General features: G+C 43.9%; 1 protein-coding gene across 1 annotated transcript; it reads left to right on the top strand.

The window, feature by feature from the left end:
• The first annotated feature begins 269 nt into the window (after nucleotides 1-269).
• Nucleotides 270-13,400, top strand: CCDC42 (coiled-coil domain containing 42). Its single transcript, XM_020796355.3, has 7 exons — nucleotides 270-518; nucleotides 5,343-5,448; nucleotides 5,966-6,070; nucleotides 9,617-9,814; nucleotides 10,524-10,745; nucleotides 11,540-11,698; nucleotides 12,914-13,400. Exons 1-7 carry the CDS (start codon nucleotides 442-444, stop codon nucleotides 13,004-13,006), a joined length of 960 nt encoding a protein of 319 aa, XP_020652014.2. The 5' UTR covers nucleotides 270-441; the 3' UTR covers nucleotides 13,007-13,400.
• Nucleotides 13,401-14,245: the final 845 nt, after the last annotated feature.

The following is a 14,245-nucleotide window of genomic DNA, read 5'->3' as shown; positions in this document are numbered from 1 at the left end:
GTCCTTTGCTCAGAAATCCAGCACTAGTCACACCATTCTCCACAAATCAATAAGAGCACATGAATAAAGGTGGCTAGCTTCTCATAGCTTCTCTCATGAGGACAATGCTTTTAAAGGAAAATAATGACAGTGGTGGTGAGATGTACTGTGCTCTGTCACCTAGGAAGGAAATGGTATCTTCCTCTCGCAGTTCCTGGGGCAGAACAGCCCTGTGGTTGCTAAGTAACCCTTCTGCATCTTCCATGTCTACATCCCAAGATTCTGTAGCCCCAACTGCAACAGGCTCTCAGGCAGCTGTTCTTTTGTTTGTTTGCTTGCTTCCTCACAAGCCACAGTGAGGTGGACAAGGCAGAGAGGGGGGCAGGATTGTAAAGTGCAGGTTCTGTTCTGTGCACAGGGTCGGGCTTAAAAGGTCTGGGGCCTAGCAGGTCAGCTAGCATCATGACCACCATGGGTGAAGAGGACCTGAGTGAATATTTTCGTATGCAGTATGGAGAGAAGTTGCTGAAACTGCTGATGTGAGTTAAACTCCTGCTCCTCCCACTTTACTCCTTGTGCTGTATGCTCTTCTTTCTTCCTCCAAGGCAGTGGTCCCCAACCTTGAGCCTCCAGATGATCTTGGAGTACAACTCCCAGAAGCCTTCACCACCACTTCTGCTGGCCAGGATTTCTGGGAGTTGAAGTCCAAGAACATCTGACGGCCCCTGGTTGGGGACCACTGCGCCAAGGCACACTCTTAACTCTTAGCTGTTCTGTGTTCCATCTTCCTTCCTTTCCTGCTTCCCTTTTCTTCAGTCTGGATCTTCTTTCAACTCTGGGAGTGGCAATCCAGAAAAGCATCTTTTCCAGGTTCTGTCTTGTATGTGAAGAACAGCAGGAGTGAGAAAGAAGGTGAACACCCTCACACATCTGGCTTTTCAGTCTAAATGTCTCCCAATATACACACCCCAGCACACACGGTGCTATTTTTACTCTTCAAACAATTGCAAAATACAGTATACCTAGATTTCTATGTTACTTGTCATTAGGCTCTTAAGAACCTTTCATGAAGGGCTTGGTTAAGCACTTTTTGGATGACTGAGTGTAAAACAGTTATTGAATCACTATTGTCTACATGTTTGTTGACAATCTTAGAGCCCTTCCTTTCCAGAAAACATACTGACTCTACTCCAGCACTGTTTTCAGAAGCATGATTAAAGATCCATTTTTATCAGTTTACCAGGAAGCAAACATTTTAGAGATGTGTGTGTTTAGTCGTTTAGTCGTGTCCGACTCTTCGTGACCCCATGGACCAGAGCACGCCAGGCCCTCCTGTCTTCTACTGCCTCCCGGAGTTGTGTCAGGTTCATGTTGGTTGCTTCGCAGACACTGTCCAGCCATCTCATCCTCGGTCGTCCCCTTCTCCTCTTGCCATCACACCTTCCTAACATCAAGGTTTTTTCCAAGGACTCTTTTCTTCTCATGAGATGGCCAAAGTATTGGAGCCTCAGCTTCAGGATCTGTCCTTCAAGTGAGCATTCAGGGTTGATTTCCTTTAGAACTGATAGGTTTGTTCTCCTTGCAGTCCAGGGGATTCTCAAGAGCCTCCTCCAGCACCACAATTCAAAGGCATCAATTCTTCGGCGGTCTGCTTTCTTTATGGTCCAGCTCTCACTTCCATACATCATGACAGGAAAAACCATAGCTTTGACTATTCGGACTTTTGTTGGCAAGGTGATGTCTCTGCTTTTCAAGATGCTGTCAAGATTTGTCATCGCTTTCCTCCCAAGAAGAAGGCGCCTTTTAATTTCAGGGCTGCTGTCTCCATCTGCAGTGATCATGGAGCCCAGGAAGATAAAATTTGACACTGCCTCCGTATCTTCCCCTTCTATTTCCCAGGAGGTGATGGGACCAGTGGCCATGATCTTAGTTTTTTTGATATTGAGTTTCAGACCGTTTTTTGCACTCTCCTCTTTCACTCTCATTACAAGGTTCTTTAATTCCTCCTCACTTTCTGCCATCAGAGTGGTGTCATCTGCATATCGGAGGTTGTTGATATTTCTTCCGGCAATCTTAATTCCGGCTTGGGTTTCTTCCAGTCCAGCCTTCCGCATGATGTATTCTGCATATAAGTTAAATAAGCTGGGGGACAATATACATCCTTGCCGTACTCCTTTCCCAATTTTGAACCACTCAGTTGTTCCATGACCAGTTCTAACTGTTGCTTCCTGTCCCACATATAGGTTTCTCAGGAGACAGATAAAGTGGTCAGGCACTCCCATTTCTTTAAGAACTTGCCATAGTTTGCTGTGGTCCACACAGTCAAAGGCTTTCGCATAGTCAATGAAGCAGAAGTAGATATTTTTCTGGAACTCTCTGGCTTTCTCCATAATCCAGCGCAAGTTAGCAATTTGGTCTCGAGTTCCTCTGCCTCTTCGGAATCCAGCTTGTACTTCTGGGAGTTCTCGGTCCACATACTGCTGAAGCCTACCTTGTAGGATTTTGAGCATAACCTTGCTAGCGTGTGAAATGAGTGCAATTGTACGGTAGTTGGAGCATTCTTTGGCACTGCCTTTCTTTGGGATTGGGATGTAGACTGATCTTTTCCAATCCTCTGGCCACTGTTGAGTTTTCCAAACTTCCTGGCATATTGAATGTAGCACCTTAACAGCATCATCTTTCAAGATTTTAAATAGTTCAACTGGAATGCCATCACCTCCACTGGCCTTGTTGTTAGCCAGGCTTTCTAAGGCCCACTTGACTTCGCTCTCCAGGATGTCTGGCTCAAGGTCAGCAACTACATTGTCTGGGTTGTCCGGGATATCCAAATCTTTCTGATATAATTCCTCTGTGTATTCTTGCCACCTCTTCTTGACGTCTTCTGCTTCTGTTAGGTCCCTCCCATTTTTGTCTTTTATCATGTTCATCTTTGCGCAAAATGTTCCTCTAATATCTCCAATTTTCCTGAACAGATCTCTGGTCTTTCCTTTTCTGTTATCTTCCTCTATCTCTTTGCATTGTTCATTTAAGAAGGCCCTCTTGTCTCTCCTTGCTATTCTTTGGAAGTCTGCATTCAAGTTTCTGTAACTTTCCCTATCTCCCTTGCATTTTGCTTCCCTTCTCCTCTCTGCTATTTCTAAGGCCTCGTTGGACAGCCACTTTGCTTTCTTGCATTTCCTTTTCTTTGGGATGGTTTTCGTTGCTGCCTCCTGGACAATGTTACGAGCCTCTATCCAAAGTTCTTCAGGCACTCTGTCCACCAAATCTAGTTCCTTAAATCTGTTCTTTACTTCCACTGTGTATTCATAAGGGATTTGGTTTAGATTATACCTGAGTGGCCCAGTGGTTTTTCCTAATCTCTTCAGTCTAAGCTTGAATTTTGCTATGAGAAGCTGATGATCAGAACCGCAGTCAGCTCCAGGTCTTGTTTTTGCTGACTGTATAGAGCTTCTCCATCTTTGGCTGCAGAGAATATAATCAATCTGATTTCGATATTGCCCATCTGGTGATTTCCATGTATAGAGTCGCCTCTTGTGTTGTTGGAAAAGAGTGTTTGTGATGACCAGCTTATTCTCTTGACAAAACTCTATTAGCCTTTGTCCTGCTTCGTTCTGAACTCCCAGGCCAAACTTCCCTGTTGTTCCTTTTATCTCTTGGCTCCCTACTTTAGCATTCCAGTCCCCTAGAATGAGAAGAACATCTTTCTTTGGTGTCAGTTCTAGAAGGTGTTGTAAATCTTCATAGAATTGTTCCATTTCAGTCTCCTCAGCAATGCTGGTTGGTGCATAAACTTGGATTATTGTGATGTTGAATGGTCTGCCTTGGATTCGTATTGACATCATTCTATCATTTTTGAGATTGTATCCCATTACAGCTTTTCCCACTCTTTTGTTGACTATGAGGGCTACTCCATTCCTTCTACGGGATTCTTGCCCACAATAGTAGATATGATAATCATCTGAGCTGAATTCGCCCATTCCTGTCCATTTTAGTTCACTGATGCCCAGGATGTCGATGTTTATTCTTGCCATCTCCTGTTTGACCACCTCCAGCTTCCCAACGTTCATAGATCTTACATTCCAGGTTCCTATGCAGTATTTTTCTTTGCAGCATTGGATTTTCCTTTCACTTCCAGGCACGTCCACAGCTGAGCGTCCTTTCGGCTTTGGCCCAACCACTTCATTAGCTCTGGAGCTACTTGTACTTGTCCTCCACTCTTCCTCAGTAGCATGTTGGACGCCTTCCGACCTGAGGGGCCCATCTTCCAGCGTCATATCTTTTAGCCTTTTGTTTCTGATCATGGGGCGTTCTTGGCAAAGATACTGGAGTGGCTTGCCATTTCCTACTCCAGGTGGATTGCGTTTAGTCGGAACTCTCCACTATGTCCTGTCCGTCTTGGGTGTCCCTGCACGGCATAGCCCATAGCTTCTCTGAGTTACTCAAGCCCCTTCGCCACGACAAGGCAGCAATCCATGAAGGAGTTTTAGAGATAGGTCCATTATTCATTTTGCTACTTAAATGAAACTTATGTTTTTCAAAGGAAGGCCCTTTGCCTTTCATGCCTAGGTTGACACTGCTGTTTAACTGAACTCATATTTTCAGAGATTTGTTAATGTCTGCAGTCTTTCTAAATATTTGCAGTCTTTCTAAACCATTTCATACATTAATGTTCACATCCTTTGAACCATTTTAAACCCCTCTCACAACGGTTTTTTTTTTAAAAAAAACCTCCAATGTTCTTGAAATAAACCTAGCTTTTGATTAATCCCTGTATATTTAAAGGTATTCCATTTCCTCATATTAAAAAGGTAATTAGGTTATTTCCCTGCCAGCATAAATCTGACATTTGATAGCTTGATTTTCATAGTGATTTTCACTGTTCTGAAATAGGTTAAACAAGATGCATCACCAACCATCAGATCTTGGGTGTCAAAACTCAGTTTTACTTTTGGAAATGAACCCTTCTTCTGTCATTGGCTCCATGGCTAATGGATTAGCTCTGTCTCCTGGGATGTTTCTTTACCTGTCTTCTGTTCCCCTGACAACATTTATCTCCTTTTCTTCTATGATAAATCTTTCATCTCCTTCTTCCAAACTCACTTCATCTGTTGAGCCTAAAACTGAGTTCACCTCCATATTCTTAACTGCCCAATGTTATGATAATGTCCAGAGAGATCACAACCTGGCCTATTTTCTGGGTGAATGAGAAGCTCACCTTCCAAGTATCTTGGGATGAATAAGATATTATGCCAACATATCCCTTCCAATCAAAGGTGCATGAGGAGTACAAAACATATGTGGCTTATGGATTATGTCATCTGATAAGATCTCTTTGTGGGAAAATTATTGTCCTTTTTGATTAGGAAGTTCCCAGTATCAGAGGAGCAGTCCCCATCTCCTTCCATCCGGTTGCTGGAGAAGAAAAAAGAGGCCAAACTGGTGCATCAGGCCATGGAGGCTCAAAAGGAGGTGAGATTCTCCAACTTCGGGAGATATCCTGTTTGACTGTCCTTGGATCCCAGATGACCAATTCCACCTTATTTCCAGGGCAGCTTGCATCTCATCCAGCTACCACACCTACTCAGTATCTATTCAATACACACTCCACAATCTTAATACTGACAGTCAGAGGTACCCACATCCAACCAACACACCCAGATCCAAGAAAGTGGCCCCTTCAGCTCTCCTTGAAGGAACTTTCTGAAAGGGATATTCAAGCAGGGATAATGGGAAAGCAAATCCCATCTGCTCAGTAGTGGATGTCACCATTTCAGAGTTAGCTGGGCTACTAGTCATGGGAGAAAAGGCTCCTTGGCCTTTTGGCTAAGATCAAGTGTAGTCATGGGAGAAAAGTAGGCTGCAAATCAAATCAAATTAACCAAATAGTCAGTAAATAGTAGTTACACAATCTTCCCACTCCCTGTAGAAGAAGAAAGTTACTGCAATTAAATAACTAGTTATTCTCTTCCCTCTATGAACCCTTCAGGCATTTAAGACTAGGATGGAATCCCTGAATAACCGGTGGGAGGAACTTGGTGCAAAAGAGGTCCAGCTAAAAGCATATATTCGGAAATTTGAGCAGTTCATACAGGTATTGTCTCCTTCCAGTTCTCTTTCTCCCGTTCTTAATCTGTAACATGTCCAGCTTATTTTATCTTTACAGGTACAACAGGCACCATTGTGATCCATCAGAAGCTACACGTTTGTATAGATTAGCTTTCCTCCAATAGTCCAACAATGGTGCATCATCAGTGTATGTTCCACAGGGTGAGATTTGGACAAGGGCCCAAGAAGGGCAGGCCTTGTGCAATCTAATCACTCTAATCAATTCACGTTATATATATTTTTCCGATAAGAAAAAAAATCTAAACATTTTCAAAACTGATACAGTAAATGTAAACATCAGCTTGTTATCAGTTATCATAGACCGAATGAGGAAGTTATGTGCTTGTGGCTCTTCATTGGTGTTTTCTCTGCAGCCTAACACAGCAAAGCATATTTAGCCAATGAACACAGGTTGAAGTGCAGAAAATCATCCATATACAGTGGTGCCTCGACTTACGAGCTTAATCCGTTCCAGAAGATGGTCGTACCTTGAAATGGTCATAAATCAAAGCACCATTTCCCATAGGAATGCGTTGAAAATTCTGGCCATTTTTTGGTGGTATCTCAAGGTGCCAGTCGCAGTCGAACCATTCGTTCCCATAGGAACTAATGGAAAAGTGGTTAATCCATCCACTACCACTAGGGGGAGACTTTTTTAAAACCTAAGATGACTTAGGTTTAAAAAAGGGCAGGAAAGGAGGGAGGGAGGGAACAATGGGGAAAAGAGGACATAAAGAAGGTCATCACTGGGGCACACAGACCTCTCAGACAAAGGTTTGTGCTTTTAAGCACAAAAAGAGAGAGGAGAGAGAGAGAGAAGACAATGGGGGGAGAGACTTTGGAGTGCAAAACACATTTTAAACTCACACGTTAAACCCACATCTTTTAAACCAGTGGTCGGAGAACAGGGGTAAATTACCCCAAATGGGGTAAAAGTGAAAATCCTGGGGGTAATGAGCAGAGCACTACCCCCTCCCTCCCACCCCCACCCCTGCAGCCAGACCTCAAATTGTAAGCCTCCTCTCCTTGTTACTTCCTGGTTGCAGCAGGCACTTGTAAATCCTCTGTTTGTTCAGAGATCGGAGATATGCCTGCTTAATTGGCTACAGCTGTGGAATAGCCCCAAGCAATCAACCAATCTGGGGCTTTGAATGACTGCTTCCTCCAGAAATGAATGCAAGCAAGCAGGAGATGGGAAAGGATCAAGTTAATGAGGGGAAGGAAGGTGCGAGAGACCGAGGGCTTCATCAAGCTTATTTAAATGTATGGAGAAAATGGATGGATGGAGGGTGGGTGGGTGGAGGTGTGTGTTTGTGTGTGTGTTTGTGTGTGTGTGTGTGTGTGAGAGAGAGACTGACTCAAAACTATGAAAAAAGGAACAGGCAAGGCTTGAATTAAGGCAGGAAAAAAGGGGAAGGGAGGGAGGATGTGTGTGTGTGTGTGTGTGTGTGTGTGAGAGAGAGAGACTGACTCAAAACTATGAAAAAAGGAACAGGCAAGGCTTGAATTAAGGCAGGAAAAAGGGGGAGGGAGGGAGGGTGGATGTGTGTGTGTGTGTGTGTGAGAGAGAGACTGACTCAAAACTATGAAAAAAGGAACAGGCGAGGCTTGAATTAAGGTGGGAAAAAAGGGTGGAGGGAGGGTGGATGTGTGTGTGTTTGTTTGTGTGTGAGAGAGACTGACTCTAAACTATGAATTAAGGCAGGAAAAGGGGTGGCTTCATCAAATACTGTATCATTTGCTTCCTTTCAAATCAAGGGGGTAATGTTGGCTTATATAAATTTTTTTGGAGGGTAAAAGGTAAAAAAATTCCCTGACCCCTGTTTTAAACCAACACATTTTAAACCAAATACCTTTTAAAAGAAAAGAGAGGTCACAGTACACAAACCCTAGGAGCCACAGCATACAAAAAAAAACACCCCACATTCTAGCAGGGACTAAAAATGCTACAACTACACACTGCAAGACCCATCAGAGCACAGAAACTTAAACCCCCCAACCCAAACCCATGCTGCAAAAACCCAGTACGTACAGTACTCACCCAGAACAGGCAGTCTCTCTGTTTTAAAAAAGTCAAAAAGCAAAAATCCAAAAAGCAAAAATTAAAAAAAAGAAAAATACCCCGCAAAAATACAGTATAGTACAGTGCCAGGCAGTATCAGGCAGTCCGAAGTCTCTTTCCGAACCCACACTCTCTAACCGCTGGGGCAAAAGAGCTACAGAGAAGCAGCCTCTTCACTGATCAACGGTTAACTGAAAGCAGTTCAAATTCCCCACTTTCCCCAGCTTTTTTTCTGTTTGTACCTCAAAGCACTGGTCACAAGTTGAAGCAAAATCTTGCGGCCGGAGCTGGTCGTAACTCGAATCGGTCGTAAGTCAGGATGTTCGTAAGTCGAGACACCACTGTATATTTGCTTAGTTGCATTTCTGCACAATAGATTTTGAGTAAGAACAGTCTTGAGTTCTGAGAACCTTAAAGTTCTGTAGCAATCCCTGCAATTATTCTCAGTTTGCCTCTTAAATTATTCTTATGTGGAGGAAGTATAGCCTTGGAAACTGATGTAGAAATGACTAGTTATGGCACTGTGTCCTTCTTTAGAGAAGGATCCAGCTGGGTCTCGCTATACTGCTCTTCCACTGGTGATGCCTGGCACACATAAACGCACACACACACACACACACATGAGTCTTCAGTCATCATACATGACATCCAGCCCAAAAACTCAATTTGATCATCATCTCTTCCTATAGATTCACTCTAGAGAATCAGCCTAGAGAATTCTGTCAAGGTACCGCACATCCCAGGTCTGTTTGTGTGATAAAAGATTTTACAGCCCTGAATCATTTAGGAAATGTTTTTTGTTACAGCCAGGCTAGTTCAATTGGTGACAATACTGTAATGGCAAGGCTAAAGCTCTGAGCACTGCACTGGCTTTCTAGGGTCAGACAAAGGCCATCTACCTTGTAGCAATAGTCGAACCATTGTTGTGCATGCAGAAGGTCTCAGATTCAATCCTTGGCATTCTGAGCTAAAATAATAAGCCAGTAAACAATGGGAAAGCCCCCCCCCCCCGTTTTGCTGGAGACCTTGGAGAGTGACTATCATCAGCATTGACAATACTGGGTTAATGGATTGGGAAGTGTCTGCGTGGGCAAAATGACTGATGCAGAGCTTGGGAATTTTGCTGGATTACAAATCCTAAAATCCTCCAGCCGGCATAGCTGGTTAATGTCTGAACAAGTAACTTTGCTGAACTCTGGCATGAGCTGCTATAAGGTTGATTCCAGCATACCTCTGACAATTCCATATATTCTGACAAAAGAAGTAAGGCCACTGGCCACCTACTTCCAGTAACCTCTTTCTCTCATTTTGATTTATTTACAATGCTGTGTGTTGCTGGTGTGTGTGTGCGTGTGTGTGTGTGTGTGTGTGCGTGTGCGTGTGTGTGTGTGTGTGTGTGTGTGTGTGTGTGTGTGTGTGTGTGTGTGTGTGTGTGTGTGTGTGTGTGTGTGTCAACCTGGGGGCCATTAGGAAAATGACCAGAAACGGATCAGAGCCCTGAAGAAGGCCAACAAGGAGAGGGAACTGAAGAAGCAGAGAGTGAAGGAACTGGCCAAGGCAAAACTGGAGATGGCTGCCCTGAAGCAGCAACACCAGAAGCTCTACAACAAGCTACAGCAATACTCCATCTTCAACAAATACTTGGAAAAGGTGGTTCAAGTGTCAGAGGTATGTATAAGTGATTAACCACTAAGAAAGGAATGAGAGTTTTAGGTATCTCCAAATGGCAGGGGCTTATTTCTTCATTTGGTGCTTGTACGCCATACCAGAGAAGGCCAAAGAGTTGGAGGACAAAGCACAAACACTGCAAATCGGTTATTTGGTTGTGGTTTTGTCTGACTCTGCTACAAACTTGCCATTCCAGTTTTAATGTTGGCTCTGCAGAGACAGCCCACTATACTGAGAGATCTGGATGAGAGACCAGCAAGAGCGCTGGTTTTATGAACAGCGCTGTCAGATCTGCATGTTGACCTTTTGTCCTGTTGTTTGTGGCATCTGTGCATTCAATCTGTAACTCCAAGCAGCCGACAAAGCTATTATCAAATATCCATTGCAAAACTGAAGAGCCATATTGAGGAAGCAGCTTTCCCAAAACAAGATGTTGACTGTACTACACCATGGGGTCTTGAGTCTTCTGTTTCTGCATGTTGGGGTGGGTGGAGTGGGTTACAAATGTGATCCATGTGGAATTGGTTCAGAACTCATAAAAGTTACTTTGGGGACTACAGATTCCAGAAACTGCAGTTGGCTATGCTAGCTGGGAAATTCTGGAAGTTTTAGTCCAAACACTAATATTTCCAAGCTCTGAACTGATTATAAGGGGGGTGGGAATCAGTACTTCAGGGTGCAGGACAGTAACACCATCCATCTCCTGCAGTTTGAGGAGATTCGGGAAGTAATTGGTCGCTATAAGACACTAGTGGGGATGCACCGGGATCTCGTGCAGTCAGCGCAGGAGGGTATGGAGATGATTGAACAAGCAAAGGTCCGGCTGGCTCGCTACAAGGAAGAAAAAGATGATGAAATTCTGCAGCACAACAATGAGCTGGCACGCCTGCAGCTGCGTTTTGATCATGCCCGCAGTGATGTCATTGTTTGGGTAAGGGTCACAGATAGTGCTACTTCCTGTTTTTCAGTGAATGCTGGTGGGCAACATTTTGATAGCACCCATGAAGCTCATCTGGGTAGATCTGCTCCCTTGGGGCTAAACTGCATACAGTATTTGAACAGGCTCATGTATTTGTTCATGCCATCTGCAAAATACTGTTCAAAACATTTTCCCATTCACTCATACACTTGACCAGCTACTGGAAAACTCTGGCTCAGTAAACAACCTAGCAGATGACCAGAATGATAACAGATCTGTAAATCTCTTGGTATCAGTGATACACATGCCATTTGACAGGGATACAATATTGAGGCCAGCTCACATTCTCAGGCACACTAATGTACCTGCCCTCTTGGAATTCAGACACTGGGCAAGGGAATGATAAATGAATGCATTTGCTAAGTGATCCAATCATTATCATAGAAGTAAGAGAGGGATGGTGAAGAGCGGGGCCTCAGAACTGCCAACTGCAACTGGCAAGTCATGTGATGCCGCCCTCTTCAGTCCGGTAACAAATATCTTAGCATTTTTTCAATTCTGCAAAGAGAAAAGTAAGTCACTTAGAATGTTTTCTGCATGACCTAGACAAGGAAAAAAGGCATGACGGGGCCTCACCATTTGTGGGAGGCCTGATTACATCCAATAAATGCAACACAGAGGGTGAAAAATGTTGAGGATGGCTGCTTTGCAAGATGCTGCAAGTCCCCAAAATGGAGTTTAGGGTGATATTATAATATAATATCTTAACCCCAGAAGCTGACACATTGCCTCTGACATTTCCACAGGAGTCACGTTGGGCCCATATCCAGAATACTGCTGCTAAGAAAACCTTGATGCTAGGTACCATCAAGATGGCCACCCTGAACCTCTTCCAGAGTGTAAGCAAGCAGATGAAGGAAGCGTTAATGGTGCCTTTGGAAGATACTCATAAGCAACTGGATATGGTAAATATGAGTCACAGGTGTAGGTAGAGACACACACGTTAAGAGGAACATAGAATCCAATAGGAGTGACTTAAGCAGAGTCTATCCAACTCCATTGAGAACATACTTGCTTAGTCCCAGTCCCAGTAATGTTTTTTTCACATAAGTTCACATCAGGAACATGAGAGAGTTGCTAGACTTCTCAAGATATTTCTAGTTTCAGGCGGGTCTTCTCAGTACCATGGAAAGCTCCCAATAAGTTCTGTGGGCTTTAAGTAACTAAATAACTTTAAAAGACAGAGGGAGGTTGCCTCAATAGAGGACTGATCACTTATGAAGGTTGGCCAGGCCAATTCTGCAGCTGGCCTTGCTTCCCTGGAGAACTGGTGTTCCTTTTATAAACCCCTTACCAAATTCTGTCCCCATTGCTTTCTGTACAGCAGAAATTCTCCTGGGGATTCACCTTGAGTGTCTGAGGGGGTAGAAAGGCCATGTGTTCAGCCTAGATGATCACAGGAAGTGGTGTTGAAGGTTCTGCATTGAGTGGAGCAATCCCTCTCCTTTTTTTCAGATAGATCACCCTGTGATCAGTTCAAGGATCATGGTGGTACCCCCAGCATTCTATTTCTACCATGTACCAACTCTGTATCTCTGGGAAGTTTACAGCATAGCATGAAGGATGACATATTCCATCAGGATGTAGAGGGAAGCCTCACTGTGAGAAGCATCACAATGTATTTATTTATTTTTTGGACTTATATACCGCCCCATAGCACTACAAGCGCTCTCCGGGCGGTTTACAATTTTTAATTATACAGGCTACACATTGCCCCCCCAGCAAGCTGGGTACTCATTTTACCGACCTCGGAAGGATGGAAGGCTGAGTCAACCTTGAGCTGGCTACCTGGGATTTGAACCCCAGGTCGTGAGCACAGTTTTAGCTGCAGTACAGCATTTTAACCACTGCGCCACTCTATGTTATGTGGATGCAGAGGGAACATGATTATGGTCAGGTGGGACACAATTGATCTGAAAATTAAGCACAACATAATGAATTGGGACATGTGGCAATAGTTCTGGTATTGCACTCCCCCCTGCTCCATGGACAAATACAGTCCTATATTCCAGATCAGCAGCCTTGATTGAACATCAAAGTAGCATCAGAATCAAACTTGTACCAATGTTTTAAGTCACCCACTTGTATACTAATCTGATGGTTATGCTCATTGTTCTTAGATCCAGCAGTTTATCCAAGATCTTTCAGACATCTGGGCAGAAGTGAAGAAGAAAGAGCAGAACCGATCTCAAATAGCTGTGCCTAGAGAATAGGAAGATGGACCATCCAGTACAGTACTTCCCACTATGCTTCTTCTCAGCTCACCCCCTCAGCTGCCCTTGTCTGGCCTCTCCGAGAACGGATGCCTCATTACTGTCCAGTGATTTCTTCCCTGCTTCCATCCTTCACATCCTGTTCCTTTGAAGAACCCAGATCTATATTATATAAAGCATGCATTTTAGTTAAAATAGCTAAATGACTTGGTCCATCAGCTGTTTCCAGCTAGTCCACAAGGGAAATGAGCCCTGTGCCATGTGCCCAGTCCAAACAACTTGATGGTGAATGCTTTGGAGCTAAGAGACTAGAGGAGGGTCAGGCTGAAGAGATGGAAAATGAAGACTACTGTTCAAGCATTCTTGTTGGTACCTTTTCAAAACTGTGCATATTTTTAAATTCACAATCTGTTTGAGAAAGAAGAATAAAATAAGCCCATTGCCCTATGTTTCCCATTGCATGGAAAAAATGGAGGAAGTGCAATCCGACACTGCTTTGGAACATGCAGGTGAAAGAAGGAACTATGTGGCCAATTTGATATTTCCTTAAATTGACTCAAAATCCTTTTGCTTTTCTCACCAAACTTAGCAGGGAGATTAGGCCCATCCATGGTATGTGGTCCACTAGGTACCATATGCTAATCTGGGACACTACCCTGTCCATCAAATGCCCTTCCTCCTGAAGGTGAAGCTTCATGGCGGAATATGTTTTCCCTATCAAACAGAGAAAGAATTTAGATAGAGCACGTTACCATAGTCTCTCGAGACTCAAGGATGCCTACGGTAGGCAGATAGATCTAAATGAGCATCCCAACAGGAAGCTCTTTCCAATCCTTTTTCTTATTTTTCATGGAGGGCACATCTGGAGACGGAAGAGTTGTCCTCTCCTGCTTTTGGAACAAAAAGCTTACATTTGGCTCCAGTGAGAGACTTTCAGAATACATGATTTTCTGAGATGGTAGGAGGAGGTCCTGGGGTGGTAGCAAGAGAATGGATTATGCCTCCTACCCTGATGCAGTCTCACAAACTTATTCCCTCAAAAGCAACTCAGTTTGCCAAAAAAACAAACAAAAAACCCATGATGGGAGGGGCAATCCCCCCCCCCACAAACTGCAATTAGGAGCCTACAGCAAGTTTTGCAATGGGAGGCTTCTTTAAAGAGTAGCTTTGAGTCTGGGGAGCATGGCTGTGAGTGTGATGTGTGGGTGTGTAGTGTAGTGTACACATTTGCATGAATGC

Source organism: Pogona vitticeps, chromosome 2 (assembly GCF_051106095.1).
Source record: "Pogona vitticeps strain Pit_001003342236 chromosome 2, PviZW2.1, whole genome shotgun sequence".
NCBI lineage: Eukaryota > Metazoa > Chordata > Lepidosauria > Squamata > Agamidae > Pogona > Pogona vitticeps.
Note: the sequence above shows the minus strand (reverse complement) of the source record. Positions and strands in the feature narration are given on the sequence as shown.